This window comes from Falco rusticolus, chromosome 12 (genome assembly GCF_015220075.1).
Source record: "Falco rusticolus isolate bFalRus1 chromosome 12, bFalRus1.pri, whole genome shotgun sequence".
NCBI lineage: Eukaryota > Metazoa > Chordata > Aves > Falconiformes > Falconidae > Falco > Falco rusticolus.
The window spans coordinates 11,561,174-11,583,564 of record NC_051198.1 but is presented as its reverse complement, the minus strand read 5'-3'; the positions used below and the strand labels follow the sequence as shown (position 1 = coordinate 11,583,564).

The 22,391-nt window shown below is 36.3% G+C and overlaps 1 protein-coding gene across 1 annotated transcript in view; it reads right to left on the bottom strand.

Moving 5' to 3' along the window:
• The window catches only part of BIRC6 (baculoviral IAP repeat containing 6), a 183,010-nt gene that overhangs the window by 95,503 nt on the left and 65,116 nt on the right, over positions 1–22,391 (bottom strand). Inside the window, 14 exon segments of the mRNA XM_037405959.1 lie at positions 639–772; positions 7,227–7,337; positions 8,207–8,333; positions 9,617–9,771; positions 10,769–10,885; positions 11,666–11,819; positions 13,458–13,591; positions 13,941–14,096; positions 14,520–14,703; positions 15,076–15,291; positions 17,271–17,402; positions 17,833–17,960; positions 18,729–18,866; positions 21,473–21,606. Coding sequence (XP_037261856.1) covers positions 639–772; positions 7,227–7,337; positions 8,207–8,333; positions 9,617–9,771; positions 10,769–10,885; positions 11,666–11,819; positions 13,458–13,591; positions 13,941–14,096; positions 14,520–14,703; positions 15,076–15,291; positions 17,271–17,402; positions 17,833–17,960; positions 18,729–18,866; positions 21,473–21,606 — 2,020 coding nt within the window.

Sequence of the window (22,391 nt, the reverse complement as noted above, 5' to 3'; positions counted from 1 at the left end):
ACCATGTACTTTCTGGAAAGTACTGGAAATAACAGGTGTTTTCTGTCTCCCAAAGTATGTGTTTCTGAGACTCCTGTCAAATATTACATACAATTAATTTAACTTGAGCTTTTTTTTTTTTTTTCCCCCCATCACTATTCACAGATGTTTCAAAGACTGCAAAAAGGAAAAAAGCCATTAGTTGAAATCAGGAGAAACAGTAGACACCACACGAATTCAGAAACAGGCAGAAATTAAACAACATAATTTTAAATTCTGGAATTACTAGATATTTATATTTAATCATCATTGGCATTTTTATCTCAATCCAGCAAGAGTTCAGTAAACTGACTGAACTCTGTTACTTTTTTCATGCAGGCACCTATGGAATCCTAACATGGAACACATTAACTGACATATCACAAAGCATTCTCTCCCTTTGGTAAGTCTCCAGATGCTTGTAAAAACGTATGATTGCTACTCAGAGTGTAACACCAACATGACTTCCCTGTGATTGCTCATCAGAACCCACTAAGACTATAACCATAAAAAAAAGAAAGCAAGGATATAACACATTATGAATGACATACATTCACGTCAACTGTATTGAAATCCTATTACAAAGAGTTTTGCCTCTATTTTAATTGCTAGTTAGTTACCTGTGGACTGTGTTGATTTGTTCCATGAGGATTAGTGCCAGAAAGAAATTTCACTAACACATGAATGAGGTTTGGATCCGACACCAACAATTGGGCAGTACTTTCCTGAGCTCCAATGGCACTGCTTGGACCAGCTTAAAAATAAAGACATCAAAATTAAATCCATAATCTTAAGCACTCAGTGTAAATCAAACATTTACACTGCATATCCCTCATACTTGTTTCATGATGTGTAAATATTCTCAGCAAAATAAGCTACCAAAAGCTGCTTACTCAGGACTACAATTTTAAGAGTAGGGTTTTCAGTAAGTACAGCTAATAAAGCCCCCCAAAATCTGTTCCACCAGCGTTCCAAGCTTGCTAAGGCAGTATTCCTGAAAGTAGAGCTTCCCCTTGTAGAAGCAATATATACATTTTGATTTGTTTCTCTTTGCTATTAAAACACCCTAACAAGGCTTAAATGCATTTGTTAGTTTGCCAAATACCACATGGTCTATTATCCTGTAAACAAGAGACATTTTTGTCTTTGGCATACTCGGAGACTTCTCACCATTGACTAAAACTGTAGGGACCTTAACAGATAAGGACTCTGAAGACCAGAATTAGAATTAAAATACACCCTTCAACGATCAAACAAATGATCTTTATTAATGTGAAGTCTTACTCATCATTCAGTAGTGGTATATTGAATCAATTCAAAATACAACTTGAAAAAAAGCATAGCTACCGACTGAATAAAAAACATATTCTTACAATATTACACCTAGCTAAATGAAGTTACAGGTTATTAACATGCTGAGGATGCAACCACTTTCAGATTACCTCATCATATATAAACTATTAAATCAAGAGGAAATGATGCTTTGGTATGAGAGCTTGGCTGGTACCCTTTTGCATCCCAAGATAAGATTCTTAATTAGGGAGGCTTTTAAAAGAACCAAATCCTGAACTACATGCTAGTCATGCTGTTTACCAGAGTCTTCATCATTCATAATAATTTCCTTCAACTAAGGGAAGTTAAACTAAAGATCCTAAGCAGGAGGGAAACATCTCTGTCAAAACCAGAATTAAACCCTGACTGCTTCCATCCCCATTGTAAAGCTTTCAGAGCAATGAAGTAAAAATAGCATTGCAAACACACTTCAGCAGAATGACACATATGAGCAGAAATGCTTACAGGAAGATGGAAGGAGAAGGTAATTCACAGTAAGTTTTCCCCTTAACAAATGCCATTTTATTTTCAAACAATAAACCAATTTCTTTCTTCAGCTGCATGCAGAAAACTTACACTGGAAGTATTCCTTGTACAGCTACACAAACCATTTTGCATTGATTTAACTACATTAGTAGTGGAACAAGACTGCATGGCTATGACTGATGGCATGGGCAATAGCTGGAGTTGAATAAAAGAAAGCACCCCACAGTATTCCAGTTTCATTGTATTTTAGACAATCAGGCTGCTCTAGTTTACATTTAATAGTGCAAAGGATGAAAAGGTGAAGTCTTGTCTGCTGGGGACAAGTCTATAAAAAGGAAGTACAAAATTTCACAGGTTCTCTGAAACAAAAAGCATTTCAGAACAACGCCTTCCACTGCAGGACGTGCCTTGGAAATACCGGTCTGGGTGAACTGATCAAGTTTATTTTCCCCTGCTGAATCAGCACCCCTGAACATCTACTGAAGTAAAACACACAATACACTGATCCTCCTTCTAAGAAAACTAGGTATGTAGGCTGTTGATGGGGGTTGGGTTTGGTTGTTGGCTTTGGGAGGTGTTTCTGTGCATATCATCATACATGTTAAAAATGAATATGGCACTCAGGTCATTAAGAACACTAACTTGCTAAGCTCAAGCCCTTGCATGTATACTTAGACCTGTTATATTACTGCCTTTTGGAGTTTTTTTGGGGAAAAGTTCCACTTAAAAACTTCTTCGAAGTTTAAGACAAATCACTGTCACTGAAACTACATTCAACTGCAACTGGCATAACTAATCAAAATGAGAAGTTAACCTGAATCTGGTTATTCTGTTTTTTCATAGTTTTCTGAAACATTTCATTGTTTCAATGTAATTGCATCATTCCAACTTTGTATATGACTTCAGTTTTGAGCTACATGTCACCTGAGTTTGTCCAAAAGTACTTACTGAGTATCCAAATTGATTTTAAAATGTGTAAAAAGTGCCCAAAGTTTTTGTATTTTTATTTGAAGAAGGGTTCAAAGTGCTTTTGTGCTTTCCTGCATTCCTGAATGGTATCTTCATTGACAGAAGGTATTTAATTTTCTTCAGAGACACCAAATCACCTACGAAGTCTATAAGGATCATGACCAGTGTGACACAACAAAAAAGTAACAGTCAATGTTGTTTTTTAAACAAAACAAATCAAACTCTCCATTGAAACTACAGCTTTTAGAATACGTATGCTTGCATTTTTCTGAACAGGGCACAATTCGGGTGTAGCTTTAAGTCATTTAATTTGTTCACTTGGTGTTTCTCTGAAAGTAACATTATTTTAAGAACTCCAGCATTTTCGTGCTGTTTGCACCTTCACTTGTTAGGTTTGTACTGTAACTACAAAATTAAATGTGGCTACTTGCAAAGACTTCACATCTTAATACAAGCAGATGTATGTTAGAACTTCCCCCAGCATGTACAGTCCCAGCCCATCTTCTTTTGACACACAATAGCCAAGTCATGCTAAACCTCAACTCATTTCCTTCCAGGATTAAAAGGATCCATAGTTTTCCTACTGTTTTATGATAGGGTTGGTGCCATAACTGAATAAATACAGCTTGATTACTTCATATGTTATTTTATTTTTATATTTTATATTTAACAGCTGAAAATATCCCTACAATGTAAAACCCCACTTTTCTTTCCTACATTGTATTTTTAGTCTGACATGTTTCCTTTGACATTTTAACTACAGATTTCAGGATGCATCTACATTATCTACTCTGTCAGGTGTGTTTATCCTCAAAACACTGCTCCCAAACAGTATTTCTGGTGACAACAATAAAAGATAAGCAAAAGGGCATGTGAGGAGAGCATGAATAGTTCTTACTAAAGGAACAGATGAGTAAAGGCACCATGAGAATGATTTGACAGATTACAGCTGTTTACTTTAGAGCAACTGTAGTGCTGAAATACTTCTTAGCCAGGTATCATTGTAGATTTGCTTCTATCCACCTCCCTTTACCTAATGTTAAATGCTTTTAGACGTCACCCATCAAATACTGATTTTAAACACCATCCTTGCAAAATTTGTCCCTGGAACTTGTAAACTAAGGTCATTGCTCCAAATAGAAATGACGTGGGCATTGGGTTTATCCCTGAAAAATATCTTGCACTCCTCATATAAGAGTTTCTGAAGCACAGAAATTACATAGCCTGAGCTCCTATTCTGATGACATTTATCAGCACATAATGGCATATTGAAGTAAGATTTTCTGACCATGAACTCACCTGCCCTACACAGTGGTTACTCATAAAATCCCAGCACAGGCCAGTTCCCCATAAGAATCCGCCCTATACTCAGGTGGGGGAAGGAACCAACTAAAAAGCTTTGATTAATACTATAGAGATCTGGGGTTTTGGAAAAATAACTAAGAAACGGCTTTGAAAAAAAATGTTGTCAGGATGAGATCTCTAGAACCACCTCATTTCTCATGACAAAAACTTCTAATTCATTGACCTCTTGCAGAAAAAGCGACTGACACCTTAATCTTCAGAGTACAATGGTTCAGAAGTGGGTTCAAAGAGACTACTCATAAAATGCAAATAAGGCAAGACCCTTATCTAGAATGGATGGAGAATTATGAAAAAGCACTGCACACACCCCACACACATACACACACACCCTGCCCCCGCCTTTTCTTTTTCCCTTTTGTTTCCTTTCTTCTTTTTCAATGGAAGACGGGGGGAAAACAGAATGGCTGAATCTATGTATCAAATGGCAATAATGAATCTCAGCTCAATAAAGCAAACCTAAGAAGGAGGGTCTGTGAGAAGGCTTTGAGATCCAATGGTTCAGAAAAAAGGGATAGCGGGATTTTCTCAGTGCTAAAATGCTCACCTGCAAAAAGAGTTTATCGAACCATCTATAAGCAATTATATCTCTAAGTTGTTTTTCAGTTTCTGAAACAGCAAATATGATTATCTAAAAAGGATTATGTCAAGAAGAGTTGCTTTCTTGTTTATTTAAAAGGCTTAGTGCATCTGAAAAGGGTTATTACACCTGAAATCATCTGAATAAAATATTTTTAGTGGTGGTGTTTTTTTCATCAGTGAAGATATTCTGCAAATGAACACGTCTGGGGGCTTGTTGTATTTTGGGTATTAAAAGGGCAAAGAACCTCATTTTATAACCACACACATCTAGCAAGACTAACCTAAATTGTTCCCCATTAACTGTAATTGACATCTTAATGGTTTAAACAAAAAAAGAAAAAAACCCTACCCATAACTTGGCAATACAGTGAAGATATGTGAACAATTTGTACTTCATAGCTTAAAACATTACAGAATTAAAGACAAATGCAAGAGGAAGTTGACTCCAAAGACAGTTGACATGTGACATACATTTCACCAGTCTCAGGACCAACTTGTCTTTAAATTGTTTGTTCTCTACTGGCTGTATATATTTAAAAAAAAATCCAAACCCCTATCTCTCTTGGAAAGCAGGATCTTGCAAACTGTAAGTTGATAAGAACTCCTGTGAGACACTGTCTGCAATGGATTAAGAGACTATTATTAGTCACAGTTCTGAACTAAAGCACATGGAAACCAAAATTTTTGATTGGAAAAGTGCTCTGATGGATCCTACCTTCAATTGTCAAGAACTGAACAGAGATTATTTCACTTCTTAAATGTGATAACTCAGTGCCATTAAGACAGAATATTATCTTGACTCATTGGCAGCTGAGGAATACTGGCACAGAAATTACCTGATGGGTGCTTAAACCTACTTAGCTCCTGGTTCTATCATTGAGTATGGGGAAAGGGGCAGTTAAAGAATATTTATCTGTGTTAATCCACACACATATATAAAAGGAGACACACTTTCAATCCTTTAATTTACCCTCCAGCAAGCTTGCATCTCCAACTCAACTCCAACCTTGGGCTCACAATCCTATATACACAAAAATGCACAACCACATCCATGTGCTGAGGTGTGCCTGCGATGAATCACAGTGATTGCTTCTGAGCAGCTTTTCATTCAAATCATCACTTGCTGATCTCAGGCAACTGCTAAGAAACTCCTGCAAATATGCAGCTGCCTGTCAGCATCACAGCGTAACACTGAGCTTTGTACCACTTGGAAGAGATTCACATATGGTCTCAGTGGTACACACAGCAGTTTTTGGAAATTGCTAGTCTACAGTTACTAATTGGAGTGTTGAAAATATAAACGGGTGTTAACTGCAGGCACTGGTATCCTACAAATCAAGCCACATTCTATTCTCAAATACCAACAACAAGATGGACGTCTCAGTTTGTGAATATCAATTAAGTCTCTTCCATTAGTTTACTCACAGCTCTATTGCTTCACCTAACAGCAAAAATTTCAGTAGACTTTTGAGACTGATCTCTAAATAACATCACAGAAGAGGGACATTAAGTGAAAACTTGAAGAAAAAAGTGCATCCAAAACCCAACAATTTGAAATGGCATATATGAGAAAAGATTCATAAGCATCTTTGAGGAAAACTGTGGGGAATAGCTGTGTCATCACAGGGTGGCAAATTGCTTCATGTAAGTGTGATCTTCAGGTGGCTCTGGGTTTCTTTCTTCTGTAATTACTACATATGTTTGGAGTGAATACAGAATTTAAGAGTTCTGACATGGTCTAACATGTAGGGTTTAAAAGATTCCAGTCTCCCAGTTCTTACTGTTTGCTTACCTTCTTTAGCTTTGAGGACAAGGCCACCAAAGCATTCCTCACGACAGCTGCCCTATGATAGCAAGCCATTTAGAAGCTTAATGTCTTCATTTTAAAGTTACAACCTTTACTTTCTACCCGTCTTGTGGCAAAATCTCATTCACAAAGCAAGATTCTCTCTAGTATGTAATGGAGCAATGTACAGAATGTAAGATATCTGATGTGCATAGGGAAATGAAATGAAAGGGCTGGATTTCTTTTTTAATAGATTCAGCTTCTAGGGGCTCATTTTCAGATAGCTTAACATAAGCAGTAACTAGTGGCTGTATATTTACAAAAATATCCCTACTGCTAAGAAAAACATGAATCTCTCATAGCACCTTAATCCTTCCTCTCTGCTATCTCTTCCCATAGTCTGAAACTAATTCCCAAGGATCATTAGCTAGTCCTAAAATTAATTTTTAGGAGACGCTGTCAAGCTACTTACAATGATATTTTCTTTTACCACTACAGTTTCAGTTTCCCATGGTACAAGCAATTAAAGGACCCCACTGTTAAAAAGCCTGAAGTTATGGAGAACCAGAAAAACTACTTACATGACAAAAGGAAAGTTCTGGTAGTCTTTCAGATGGGAATCAACACTCATTTGTACATCACTAGAACAATCAACATTTAAAAAAAAAAAAACCCACAACCCAAAACTTACCATTAAGCTGCATATTTGTCATGAGAGTTAGGCTATGAAGCACAAGGCACCATGTCCGGAGTAGGGTATTAGGATACCATGCCAGAACTGACAGGAAGCTAGTTACTGAAGCTGTCAAGAAAAACATGTTTTTTCCAAGCTTTAATCTTCAAGGTATTACTATGAAATTCTTATTTTTACTGCAAGCTGCTATATTTATTACTGTTGTTATTATTAATATAATTGTTTATTGTATTTACTTTGTTTTGACAACTATTGTTCCAGGTAATTGGGTAAAGCAGCCTCACCAACACTTCCCAGGAACTGCCCCACAGAACTTTCTACAATGTCCTGACCCTGACACCTCAGAGAAAATGATGCAAAGAAACTGGCTGCAAAATGCTCTCGTGGAAGTCAGTGTAACAGGTTCATTATAGCAAGCATTAACATTTTGGACTATCACCACATGATACCACAAATTTTCTAAACTATACAGTATAAAATTGACATGTCTTTGTACTAGACAGTAGTCTACAGTATAAAATTGACATGTCTTTGTACTAGATAGTAGTCTGATGCCAAAAAGTAACAGTGCTTCCCCCCTCCGTCAACGGCTTTGAAAATAAAGGGATCATAGGACAGTATACAAGAAGAAGAAGTTTGTCAGAGAAGTGCGTACAGGTGCACAGTTCACCTCATACTAAGTAGTAATGGGAATAATTATGAGTTAAGAACCACAGATTTTACAAATTAGTTTCTGAGAAGATTATGCAAAATCAAAGAATCTCAGTTACATATTAGCTACACAGTTTTCATGTCGAGAAGATAATGAGCCCAAGAGCTCTTTAACAAGAACAGAGTAGTTATCCCAACACTGATCTTATCAAGAATACTTATTATAATACTTTTTACTCATTAGCAACAATTGGGTACTTAAAAAAAAAAACCCAACCTGTCTTACACTTTCTGAAAATTAATTTCCCATATTCAATGTATTTTACCTTGGTTCAAGGAAATTACAGGTATTCGGTTAGCGTTATAAAGGAAAACATCAGCGCCACTATCTTTACTTCCAGAGGAGCTGGAATTCAGGCTTAATGTGAGCCATAACTGTAAAAGGGATTCAAGCTGAAAAAAAAAAAAAAAAAAAAAAAAAAGGAAAAAACCACTATCAGACCAAACTCAAGTGTTTTTCCAGAACTCCAAAGCAGTTATCTGTTTTAAAAGCCTTATCTACATTCTCAGCTGCTACTGTTTCACTGGTAACACACGTTCTCTCTCTCCCCTTGATTAGATTTGAAGATTCTGATAAACCTGAATATTCAAGACAAATTCAGCATAACCAGCAAATGCCTCTGCTACGTTTTTGTAATCGAGTTCTTCTAAATACAGGTAAGTTCTCTTAAGAAGTTTCTTTAAACTTATGTTAAAAAAAAGCAGCTTTAAACACTGCCCAGAAATGTCTGTATTATAACCTTACACCTGAAATGCTGGTTTGCATGTAAGCTTTTGGAATGTCTCAGTACAATAAAGTGATTTTACCAGTGAACTGAAATTATTCAAAAGGCCAATGTAATTACTGGGAAACCTCCTTTGGTATCACACACACCCCAACGCTCACACTGCATAAATCCCTTGAGGAAAGTAACTATTTAGATATTCTGGGGAAGTATCAAGACCCTTTACATCACACAACTGTATTTTGGATGAGATATTTAAAGAATGACTGAAGGATGGAGTCAGCCAGCCAATTAAAATATGAACAGGCAGGCAGGCACGCACCTAATCACTCATATATATCACGTATGGCATTCCTGTACATGTTCTGAGGAAAGCATTGCTAAACCAATGATTTTTTCAAAAAGCACACTAGATGCGGTGTTTAGGGACACGGTTTAGTGGTGGACTTGGCAGTCCTGGGTTAACGGTTGGACTTGATGGTCTTCAATGTCTTTTCCAACCTAAATGATTCTATGATTCAGGATCACTGGGTAATTCAGGTTGGAAGTGACCTCCTCTGCTCAAAGAAGGACCAAAGGCGACGTGAGAATGGGTTTCTCAGGCATTTATCCAGCTGGGTTTTGAAAAACTCCACAGATGGAGACTGCACACTTGTTGATACTCTTCACTAATAAGTTAACAATTATCTTTCAGGGAATCTACGAACTTGTTTTTAACTATGAAAATGTATACCCACTTTTTCACTGTAACAAGAAATGTCCAATTTGATAAAAGCTTTCAGCAGCTTGTCTACTAATTTATTGGTACTGTTGTCCATGACAGCTTCATCAGCAATACAGTACATTATGTAACAGGTTACTTGAATTCTAAGTAGTAAGAAGTACAGGAAAAGAACTTTCAAATTTAGAGGGAAATACTGTCAAAACATTCCAAAGTTCACAATTCTATACCTGAACATGGTGGACTTGTAGCATGGAAAAGAGTTTGTTGAAGCATGCACTCAGCATAGGTATAGATGACAACTGTACAATCAACTGAGCATTTTGGCTAGCAGCATGTAATCCTCTTAGCAGTGAATCATCTGTTCCGCTAGGAGACTGGGTTACTAAAAAACAAAAGAAAAAGTACCACCCCCCCATGAATTATTTTGTAAAAGTTGCTAAAAGCAATCTCACATTTATCTCCATGCATTTCATACTTAAGGGAAAGACACTTATAATTCACAAGAACATCTTCAATTTATTGTTCAGCTGAGCTGGACTACTGACTACCATACTGTGAACAAGTACCCTTGCATACTTGAATATCAGGCACCTCCACCTTCACAAAAACTGTTTGGAAAGTGAGCCCGCACAAACACGTTTTCACACTTTTTGCTAAACACGTATTAAAGGAGTACCCTGATAACACCATGGTAAGACAAACAATTGGAATCTCTCTCACGCATTATGGTAAAACTACTGCAGTCAGTAAAACTTCCAGAGAGTAAAGGCTGAGGATGTCACTACACCTATTCCATCGTCAGATATTCAACTAATGACTGCATGCATATTAAGCTATCCAGAGAGCTACAAAAAAGCACATCTTAAAAGATGGGCAGTGCAACTCACTGAAAATATGTTCAAGAGCAAATTGGCATTGTGAGGGTTTTTATAACACAAAGTTTACTGAACAGCTGGGCTCGAAATTGTATTCAAATATTTTCACTTCCACCACTGAATAGGTGAAAGTGTCAAATACAAAGCAGCTTTCAAACAGCTGAAATTTCACAATGAATGCAAGAATGAAGCTTCACAAAACCAGGAAATTTAATGTTAACTTGCATCTAGATCAGAAAATGAAAACAATTCCTCCATTATAGTATAATGCACTGTAAAAGAAATCTTGCATATTTGACCAGATTCACAAAATGTCTTAAACATACGTATACACATAATTAAAATATCTGAATAATGAAATATCTCTAAAGCTTGGTCTAACAAGAAAATTCAAGCAAAATATAACTTGTCCTAAGCTGCTAAATGACTGCAGAAAAAATTAGTACAAATTTCAAAGCATCATGGCCATTATGCGAAGAGGATGATTTGACAACAGGTAGTTACATGTAGGAGATGTGTTTGTTAATGCTTGTAGAATGGAATCAGCCTCCAGGGTGGACATCATCTTCAGCATCAGCTCAGCCTGCTGTTCCAGTCCAACTTCTAGACGTGCATCTAAAGCTACACAAGGCAACAAACAGGGTAAAACTGAATTATATCAAAGACACGTAATTAGTTACTCTAACTTCCTGTGCAAGCAACAGAGATACACAGTATACATTAAAATTAAAAAAAAAAATAATTCTCAGTATCACTAATCGGAAGATTCAGGTTTATGTATAACAGAAGCAGAATGTAGAAAGTTACACTCTGAACTGAGCATAAAATTCTTACAGACATGAAATATGTAATTAATGAAATACTGAATTTCTGTGAAATACACACATATTTCTTTTCACAGTCACTTTAATATGACACATGACCAAATCTACATGTGTTTAAGCCTGTTTTTCCTACAGTAATAGTTCTCAAACAAGAACCAAAAAGCTGTTTTGCTCCAGTGTGGCAGCAGAAAAATCTATTACCCCATTTCAGTAGTGCCACTCCAAACTAAACAAGTGTGCCACCTCAGTCCTTAGGGTAGAGGCAACAATCCAAATTATCAGCCAAACAGAAAAGATGTTCCAAAATTTCCTGAGGAAACAGGAAAGTTTTAAAACTGCCAATAAGAGTGTGTTCAAAAATGTTAGAAAATAAGATTTTCTGTTATGTTAGGCTCTTTTAAAAAACCTAACATAATATTCTTTAAGTTACTACAAAAAAGAAAAACTGTGGCATTTAAAAATGTAATTCTTTCCACTTAACGGCCTTAGAGAATGTTAACATACTCTGCTAAACAAAAGTGTCAAATACCGTCTCACAGAAAAGAGATGCTGAACAGGTTTTCAGTTCATTGCTTACCTTGAGAGACTGATACGCTTACAGTTTGTGATCCATTTTTCTCTGTAGTTACTGGTGGTTTTGCAACTGGAATTCCAACGCCTCCAATATAAGGATTGTAATTGTAGGTGCCATAATCGGCACCCCAGTAATCATACCAGGTGCTGCTTATAGGCTTAAAAAAACAAACACAGACCCCAAACAAAAAAGGAAAAAAGAAAAAAATAAATAGCAACTCTTTAGACTGCCCAAGTACAAAAATAAAATTTGCAATGACTAACAACAAACACTGAAGTTAGAAAAAATTAAAACCAGAAGATTGGATCCAAGAGCTTTAGAAAATTCTGTTTCAATTTTACTTCCAGTATAAACTACTTAATCCTTAGTGATTGTCAAAATCCAGCAATCTAGTTAGCTATCTCAAACATTCAGAAAGCCAATCTGAACACATTATCAGTTTTTATACACACATCTGTATCACACTAAATTTGGAAGTGGAGTGCCACACAGATATTTTGAGAAGTTATTTATCAGGACAGAATACTATATTATTAACTATACCATTAAAGTACCCTGAGGCCTCAGTGAGGCTCAGGGATTATTTGTACTGTGCTCTGCAACAGAAAGGAGTTGAATAATCTTGTTGAATCATGTAAGACACTAAGAAAAGATACAAATCACAGGAAAAGAAAACAGCAACATAAGACTGTATGAAGGCAATTTGTATATGCCTGTCTTTTTATTGGCACGATTCAGTATCAACTGTCATTTTACAGATAGAAAAGAAATCTAAGGAAGGATTAAGAATGAAGTAGTGTTTTTCTGGCTGGTTTTTAGAGGACATCCAATCAGGCAATAAGATTATAAAGATATGTGTGGATGAAGCGGACTAAGGAGTACTGCCACATGAAATGACAGCAGAATAAAAGAGGAGGGAAAACCAGCAACACAAAAATTAAGCACTAAGTGGAATTTTTGCTAAGGTGAGATTTAGAGAAAAAAAGTCTTTACATGATAGGTAATCAGTGGAAGGACACGGGAAGGAATATATGAAAATGTAATGTTGTCTAAGAAAGTGGTAATTCAGGTTAATTCAAATGAGGCTGACTGTTTAAGTCAATAGTGAGAGGAGTAAGAAAGCTCCAAATGAGAGTATTGTTCTTAAGGACAGAGAAAGGAGACTCAGTATTTCGTTAGGAACAGCTGTACTTCTTTACAAGCAAAATACTTCAGATTTTTAATGTACCTTGACAATATACTATTACATCTAAGTGTAATTTTACTACCTCTGATTTGTTTAGATTCCATTTTAAGTATGAAAGCATTTAATAATTTTTTTCATTCCACAGTGGAAAGTTAGTTGCACCTCTTTATAGTCTGAAGCTGGTCTACTAGTTACTTCTGACTTTTTTTTCCCAATTCCAGTACTAGCAGTACTATCTCTCAAGATCAATCACAGAAGCAAATGGCACTCTGTTCTTAAAAAAGAACAAAACTAGACCTTATTTTACCTTTATATTATGCTTTTGTTATCTTTAACATGTGCTAAAATATGAGTAAACTCAGAACCTCCTGTTTATACAGGTATCTTGATGCAAAAGCAAAATATGTTGTGGTCAAGTGAGATATGAATAGATCTGACATGTGAACACAATCTTTACGTTCTTTCCTGTCATTCTACAGTAAACTTTCATAAAAAGCTAAAAGCAGGTCTAAGATATGAAATACCTACCACTAATGAAAAAGTGTAAGAGAAAAAGGATTTTACTGTTTCACATGTAAAGGTTATCCTGAAAACGCAGGCGTGTCATACCTTGAAGACTTTGGCTGCAAGGGGATCTTTTTCCAAATCAATATCCAAAGGATCAATATCAACTTCCATCAGGTCTTGCAGTAATTCAAGTTCAATGTCTTTATCTTTTTCCAAAGATGACAGAGGTGGAGCACCTGTGAATGATTAAAAGAGTATTAATACTACCAAGTACAAACTATAAAACATGGCTATATGATACATTTAATGTATCATTTTAAGGCTTTTGATATTACAGCTCTTAGTGGAAAATGTTAATGAATGCAATCAATTTGCCTTTTTTAAATAATCAGAAAAATAACCATTTTTTACTGATCAGATGCAAAACTAAGTTGAAGAATTGCTCATATTCTGCCCATATTTTCAGAAACTAATTACCCTAACGCCAAAAATCCTTTACTGGATATTTTGATAGATGAGTAACAGCAAAGGTTTTTTTACTTTTTTCAGTAAACATACATACATCAAGACTATGGAATAATTTACCTGTGATATCATGTGTCAAAGGCTCATCTATCGTTTCCACTAACTGAACTGCAGACTGCTGGAGACAGTCATCAGAATCCCCAGCCGAAGCTCCAGCATCTTCTCCCAAAGCACTTTCTTCAATAGCTTCAGCTGCTATAGGTGCCAACAACTCTCCTAGGTATTAGATTAAGCAGACAATTCCATTTCAAGCTTTATTCCAGTTATAAATTAACATCCCAGTGTCTATGCCAACTGTCTGTTTTTCTCCATCTAACTCTAAATTCCTCAAGGGCTACTTCTTCAAGGGGAGTTAGTTCTGACTAATTTTTAAATAATCAGGGTCAGATAAATATTAACTTTACAATGCACAAGTCACTAATTCAGGATTCATTGTAACTGTAATTTTAAATTGTGTTTTTTACACACTAATCTCAATTTTATGTTGTGGTGGTTTTTGTTGTTTTTTGGGGGAGTGAGGGGGGGTTTTATTGTAGTAGTGTCAGCAGATTCTAACAAAACAAAAAAAACCCTAAAACATTAAAGGAAGAAAGCTTCAAGTGCAACGTATACTCTGAAAAATATGAACTGAAAACAAACCTGCTAGAATATCCTGCAGCATACAAGTAAGAGAATACTGAGCCCATGCTCCTCCCCAAGAGATGTCTCCTCTGTTAAAGTCAGTTCCAACAAGAAGCAGCAATAATCTTTCCAACTGAGTCTCATTTACTATCTCACATAAGTGAATTGTTGGTCTTGTAGCATTTGCAATCCTAGCAAGAACCTGTTAAAAAACCCATAAATATATGCCTATTCATATTTAATACTATGATACTACATAATAGCTTTAATCTCTATTATTAGATTTTGCTTACAAGTAAATAATCTGTTTTCACTAGCTTAAATTTTAGAATTTTAGAAGTGTAACGATATGAAAATATTTTTTTTAAAGTTAACTTTTTCTACACAATTTCGAAGCCATCATATCATAGGCTACACAAAAGTTGACAGATCAGAAAAATGACCTCACCAGAAATTACTGATTTTAATGCTGCAGCTAACTTTTACCACCAAGCCAACAAAAAAGCAGTAATAGAAAGTTAATTTAATGTGGTCTCCATTGTAACTACAGAGTGATGTTCCATATTCTGCTTACCTTACAAACAAACAGAAGCAAATCTGCATGACAAGTAAAGTCCATGGACAGGAGAAAGAGTGCCAGTTTCTGCACTACAGAAATACAGCGTTCATGTGACAGTGTAAATGGAAGTGGTTCAATTTCTGGAGTTTCCTTTGCTGTTGATACTTCCGTATCTAAAGTAGAACGGGGCCATTCCGCAGTCCGACGTAACCGTATTAAGTCCTTGAAGTGCTGCAGAAATTAAATTTGAAGCAACAATTACATTTTAAACATAACCTCTAAATCTTTTCCCAGTGAAAATCTGAGGCAGAAATAACAGTAACTGTAAAACTCAGGGAAGAAAGAAAAATTAAAAAAGAAAAAATAAAGACTCTCAGAACATATGAGAATCTGGAATGGAATTAAGGCTTTATCGGCAGAAATTTGTTTTGACATCATTTTATCTCAGGTGACAGACTCATAATCAAATCAACTACTGCATAAGTGCCAATACAGCCTTTATGTTTGCCATAAAACATATTGAGGATATGTATTTTAGAAGTTTCTTTCGTATTTCCACACCTCCATATAAAACTATGGCTACCATGAAGCAAACTGCATATAAAAATAGCTAATACGGAAATTTACTCTTAAAAGAATGCTGACTTCCCAGTTCTTCACATCAGATAAATCTATAATTTCCAACTTTCCTAATACTTACAGGGTACAACGTGTCCACTAGCCACCATAAATCAAACTTGTTTGATTCTTGATCAGGGCTCTAAACTAAAGAGTCTTTGACAGAGGGTCTACAAATTTAGTGGAGGAAAGAAGGTGCTTTTATTAATCTTCCCATCCACCAAGGGCAGACATTTAGCAGCTCAGTTCGTTGTATCAGCTACACAAGCAGTCTAATATTAGATAACACAAATGCCTCTTATAATCTCATTTAAGTAGTAGCTACTGAAGTAAACCAAAGAAAGAACTGTTTACTAACACAAAGGTTTCAGCTTTCTCCTAAATGCAATAGATGTTTTAAGTTACTCACAGCTTGTCATAACTGAAAGTGATTAGTAGGCAAAGCAGTAACAACTGTACGAAATGCAACTATCAGGTGTCCAGTAATACCGTAACTAGATGTTAAAGTACTGCAGGGGGAAAACAAAGTACTGCAGGGGGAAAACTCTTTAGCTCAACATGCTTTTTTGATGCAACATGGCTGCTATAAAGTCAAACTTAAATAGCTGGACAGCATATTTCAGTCAGTGACTCATTTAAAGATGCCTCAAGGGGGCCACCAGTGGAGTAGCCCCCTTGACATAACCTGCTGGAATAAAGCAGAAGATAGGGCAGGAAAGAATAGCTCATGACAAGCAGAGTTAGTGAAAACTTATGGCTTTATTTTTATGCTGGTGTTTAAATTTTTTCCCCCAAAATTACTGGAATTTGTTGTAAGAATTCCCTTTGGATTGCCTGTAAGGTCCAACATTCTATAATCTCTTTCCACAGGCACTACTTTCAGTCATCCTAATGAACATGAGCACTTCTGGAACTAAAGAGTAAATATTTAAAGAGACACCTAATTTTGGTAGCTAGAAAGATGACCACATTTTTTTGTGTTCCCTGCAAAGTCCATGTTGCCATTTCTAGAAATCCATAAATTTCAGCACCTCAACTCATAATCAAAAATAATTCTTTAACTACCACATCCACCCTCAGTATCTGGGGGCTTACTGCAAGATGCCACGACTTACGTGATACGTACTTCCAGGAAGCCAAGAAGCTTCTGAGAAAGCTCAGAAAACATTCTCAAAGTCCTATTTATTAGTCTGGGGAGACCACCGTTGGCATGACTGTTTTCTGATTACTCAATCAGGAGAGCATCCAGAAAAGTATCATGCATAAAAGTTAGCCATACAAAATATTATTTCACACTTCTATCTGTATATGTTACTCAAAGTTTAAAGATATGACTGGCATTCCCAAAATTACAAGATTATTAGTGATTTTGGCCACGACTACCTAAAAAAACCCTGTGGAATGATAAACTATTTTTCACGATACAAGAAATTTCCAGATGGCTGCTGTTTTCAGCATCAGAATATACTTGATAGCAGCCATGATGAAACAGCTTTTTAAAATAAGGTCAACGTAGGACAAAAATGACTTTGCAGGAACAGGTCTTTTCACACAAAGGACAAGAAGTCAGTTACAGTTTCAGAGCATCATACCTTTGAAGTAGCCTGCTTTAGTTTTGCCTGTTCTACTAAAAGTTTGTATGATGATCCTTTGTTGCTTTGTATTTTCTCTTTTTCCATCTGTTCCACCAAAGCCTTCTGTTTTGCTTTTAATAAGTTAAGTTGCTAAAAGAAAATGTTAATAGGAAAAAATGAAAATTTAAGCAATAAGATGTTAAAAGGATCAGTATGTTTCATACGATAGTAATCTTCAGTTCAAATTTTAACTTGAACTTTTAGAATATTTTAAAATCACAGCTTTGGTGCTTGCACTCAGGTACACCCAGATTTATCTAGAAAGTAAATTATATTTACTGTCCAATATGGGCCACAGAGTGCAACAGTACACTCCAACATACGTTCTTCCAGCAGATCCCATGCCCCATGGTTTGAGACTAATGTCAAAGAAGTTAGGCACCCTTTAGCTGCAGAACCAGACCTATGCAAAAGCAAGGCTGAATGAGTCCCAAGGCCAAAGCTGTTCTTTCAAGAAATGAGATATACAATAAATGTGATATACTTCCATGAAAATAGCTACTACCATGCTGGAAGTCACCTGTTTATGATGCACCAGCTGTTTTCTGATCTTTCGGGAATACAGTCTATCTAGGCTGCTGTTGCCTTTAGTAGATCTGCTCAGACTCTGAGTGTGAAGGCTATTATTTATAAAACTCCACTGGTTTCCTGAAAGAAATAGAAAAAAAAAAAACAAAACCAAACCAGATATTAATCCATCTTATTAAACCTCACTTAACTCCAGAGAAAAGCATTTAAGTTGCAGCAATGGTTAACACCCCCATATACTAAATACTAAAGAAACAAGCAAAATCTAACTCTCTTAAGTGTTATGTTAGTTACTGATGGCAGTATTTGTTTAATTCTAAAATGCAGTGGTACCACCTTGTTTTCAGTATTTTTAAAACATATGAAAGAGGTAATCAAGACTGTCCTAAGTAAAAATACCTGAATAGTTTCCATTACACAAAAGCTCTGCAGTTTTCATTTTTAGAAAAGATGTTCAAAGAAAACCATAGCTAATCCACGTCAGTAATAATAAAAATACAGACAAAAAACGCATTTAAAAATACCAGATACAAATACCATGGCAAATACTAAAGCCATTAGTTATGAAGTCATATTGTTGCCCTTTTTCATAATACAAACTGTCTCAACATGGTGTACTCTCAATTGCCAGGTTCTGGAGTCACAGGATAATATACAGACATTTCACAAACTAAAAGTAATCCTGTATTTTTCACTTTAAAAAAAATGAAAGAGATCGTATTTCTAAGGAGACGAGGACATAAAGCAGCAGACAACAGTGCAAATAAAATGATCACATCTGCTTTTAAAATCTCATTTTTCAAGAGAATTGAAAATACATTCGAAGTATTTGCACAGCTCCCAAACCAATACCCACTGAGGCAAGTTTTGATAGTAAGTGTTATATACCTGTCAAAAATCGTTCCCTCTCTTTTCCATTTAGAGGTTTCTTGGCTGTGGCTGCTTCATCTTCAACAGTAGCTACATAATCCAGTAGCCTGGACACCAGCATTACAACCCAGCTGATCATGGGAATGTCTAATACCCCTTCAAAATAAATAGATTGAAGTGCCTTAATAAAGTTTTGAAGCCATAACAAACTAGTTTTAAAAGAAAACATAAAAACCATTAGAGCGGCACACATTTCACTAGGCCACAAAGATTCTGCTCCCCCTTTTTTTTTAAAAAAAAAAGAAAATTAAGAGTCTGAGCACTCCTAAATGAGGCAACAAATCAAACATTTAGTATAGAACTCTGGTGCAAAACAAAATGTCACAGGTCTTAGTCTGACAAAATCAGAAGTCAAAAGCTTCACCTCTACAGTTAAAGCTAAAAATTAAGGCGCATTTTTTTTAAAAAAAAAAAAGTCCAAAATTGTACCTCTAAATTTCCTAAATACCAAATGCAGAATGACAGCTGCTTGCGTTAAAGCACATAAATTAGATGTCTCAAATTCCACAGCATGAAATTCCTCCAACCACTAGGGCTCCAACAAGACAGTTATAACCTATGCACTAACACATATAATAGATTCATTTTTATTCATTATTTATTGTTAGTGTATTTTCACATAGCCATTTGAATAAGATGCAGGAAAGCCAAGGCTGAGTTCAGACTAATGAACCACGCTGGCAACACTCATGAATGGCTATTGCCTGTTTTCAGTCTCACACATTAAATGCAGTATTTTTGTACAGGCAGAAGGGAAAAAACCCGTATCTTACATATCATGCAAGAAAAACCTTGGTGCGCATGAGTAAATCTAAAGGAACAGTTCTGAAGTGAACTCAAGAATGCTCAATAAATACCAGAAACCTACAATTTATAACTGCTTAATCACAGTCATTATGCAAAGGGAATATTTTTATGTAACTGTCAATAACAGCAAAGTCATTAGTACTAGAAGTTACACGCACATTTTCCTATCTGTGCACTGTGCTGAGCCACATTTAACTACACTACATTTTTCATGCACTGACCTCAAAAAAGCTTTAATTAACTACGATTAATTCCAGATCAAACAAGAAAACTAAGGCACAGAAATGACTTGTCCAAAATCCCAAGTAGCTGCTGGCAGCCCAAGCAACAGGATGCAGCCCCTGACTGCTAACTCCAGTTTCACATCCACACTGGCAGAAAGCAGCCCACTCCAAGCTGGCAGAGGAACAGGAGACCTCCTCATTACACTTCAACAGGACTTGAACAGGAACTGCAGACTAAGTTGCAAGAATAGAAATGAGTAGCACTGGTGACCACTAACACTTTTTTGTTTGGCAGAATAAAAAGAAAGGAGCCTGCTAAGAGTGAAGTATATACCTTTTCATACTTCTTTTTAAAAAAGTGCATTTCATTTCCTTTTACCTCTTGAAATAAAATAAAACTTTAAAAAAAAAAATACAACCAAACTTTCCAGCTTCTCTCCCTCCCTCCAAGTGTCTTTCACTTATTCTTTTTTTCCTCCCTGTGCCTCAAAGTTCATAACTTCTCTCTGGCCACAACACTCACCTCTTGCTCTGATTGTCCTTCATTTTCTGACTTCTTCCCCAGTAAGTTTTCACCCCTTTGACCCTTAGTTATGCATGATAGTTCTCAAATAGGAATTTCTTCTGCCATACCTGATGCTTCCACCACACATAATAATGCCCTAGTACTCACCTGTACTGTCCAGGAGGAAGGAAGCTGGAAGACCAGCAAATAAAACTCTGAAGTATCAGTTACTTCTGCTTCCTAAAGTCCTCCATGAGGACAACTAGTAAGGCAAGAGCTATGAAAGGAATTGGCAGCTGTGGGGAGAGTGCAAACAGAGGTAGAGGAGACGTAAGCTTGGGTTTGCCTCAGACTAGTTAGAGACTACAGCAGGATATGGCCACGATACAGAAAGTACACGGTAGACCAATGGGAAGCAATAGGACAGCTTCTGACACCAGCTGTAGGCTTGTTTACATCAGGAGACAAGGTAAAAAGTAAGGACAGTCTCAGCTGGCATTCACCAACTTCACAAGGCTAACAATTTTAAGCAACATGCCTTCTACAAGGCTCTCATGTACATAAAAATGAAGTAGCCTGGAGTTTGATGTTTTCAAAAGCAAGCATTTTCTTCAACCTTAGGGCACTTAAGAAAACACTCAAAGAAAATCAAGTTTGGAGAATGTAATTTCAGTAAATTTTTTAGGGTCAAAAAAATGTAAATTCCTTGTGATTGTAAAAAACCCCGTGTAGTTTGCAGACACCATGCAGACAGACCTAACAAACTTGTCTTCATAACCACGTTTCACCTCAAAAGCTTGAAACTTAGACAGGATCTCATGAGCAAAGAGGGGCAATTCTTTCCAAAATGCTAAATTCCAAAGTCATGCGCTAGAGCATTGGATGTTCCCCCCACTCTGTTAAAAGTTTAAAGCTTCCTAGCTGAATGAAAAGCAACCAAATAGATTTTACTCAGGTTTAATCAGGGGTGGGGGAATGGGGGGAGGAATCTCTTTTAGCACCTAAAGAACAAGAAGTTTCAGCACATTTTAAAAGGCAACTGTGTTTTGGAAATACAGTAAACAAGCAATTTCTTTTTTTAACATACCAAAAATTGTGAGCTAGTCTCTCAAGTTTTCTAGCTTATAATGAATATGAAAATATAGTTTCCCAAATTAGAGGGCTACCTTCAGTTCTTCTGTGCACAGGTAAATGAGGCTGCAGTGGTGACAGCAGATTATCCAGCAGATTAAGTAAACTTTCTAACACACCACTGTTGCTGAGCGATCTTTGGCCAATACAAGAAAGCAACATGAAGACCCTAAAAAAAAAATTCACAAGTTTGAGATTTTATTTCTTTTTCAGATCCAGTAATATCCTGAAACACCACTTTTAGAACAATATTCCCTTAGGCTTTAATTTGAGACACAAGTGGACTGCTGCGGAACGCCGTACTGGGGGCCAGCAAGTGAACCAGATTTCATGTTCTGTTGTAACAATAATGCAGCATTTTAGGGTGAACATTTTCTCTTTCACCCTCAAGAGGTCAGCAGAGCATTCCACTTCGTACACCTGAAACAAGATCTCATCCTCTTATTTCCTATTACATATGACATACTGAATAGTAGGGATGGAGAATTAAATGCATGTATTCTTGTATCACCTAACTAATTAATTTTTAAAAGTTATAAAAGTATAAATGTTGCTGTCCAAAGAAGGCAGAAAGCCACAGAACAGCAAATATGTTAAAATAAAGCTAATGTTTAGAATAACTATGACCTCAATCAATAATCTGAAATAATTAACACATCTAACATTCAATGCTCAACTCTATGCCTGCTCTTATCTCACAGAAATCTTTTGCATTAAATGATAATAGCATGCTTTCCAGTCTCAACCCCGCTTCCAAATGCATTAGAAGAGCAGCTCTGTGATGAGTGTGCATTTAAGCCTGATAAGGGAGAAGGCAATTTTTGACACCGGGGAGCAACTCTGCTAGGGATGCAAAGATCTCCAAGTAAGGAAAAATAGCAACTTCCTGTGGTGCAAGCACCAAAAAGGTGCAATACATAACTGCAACCAGATATTTATCGTTTGCAGTGCTTT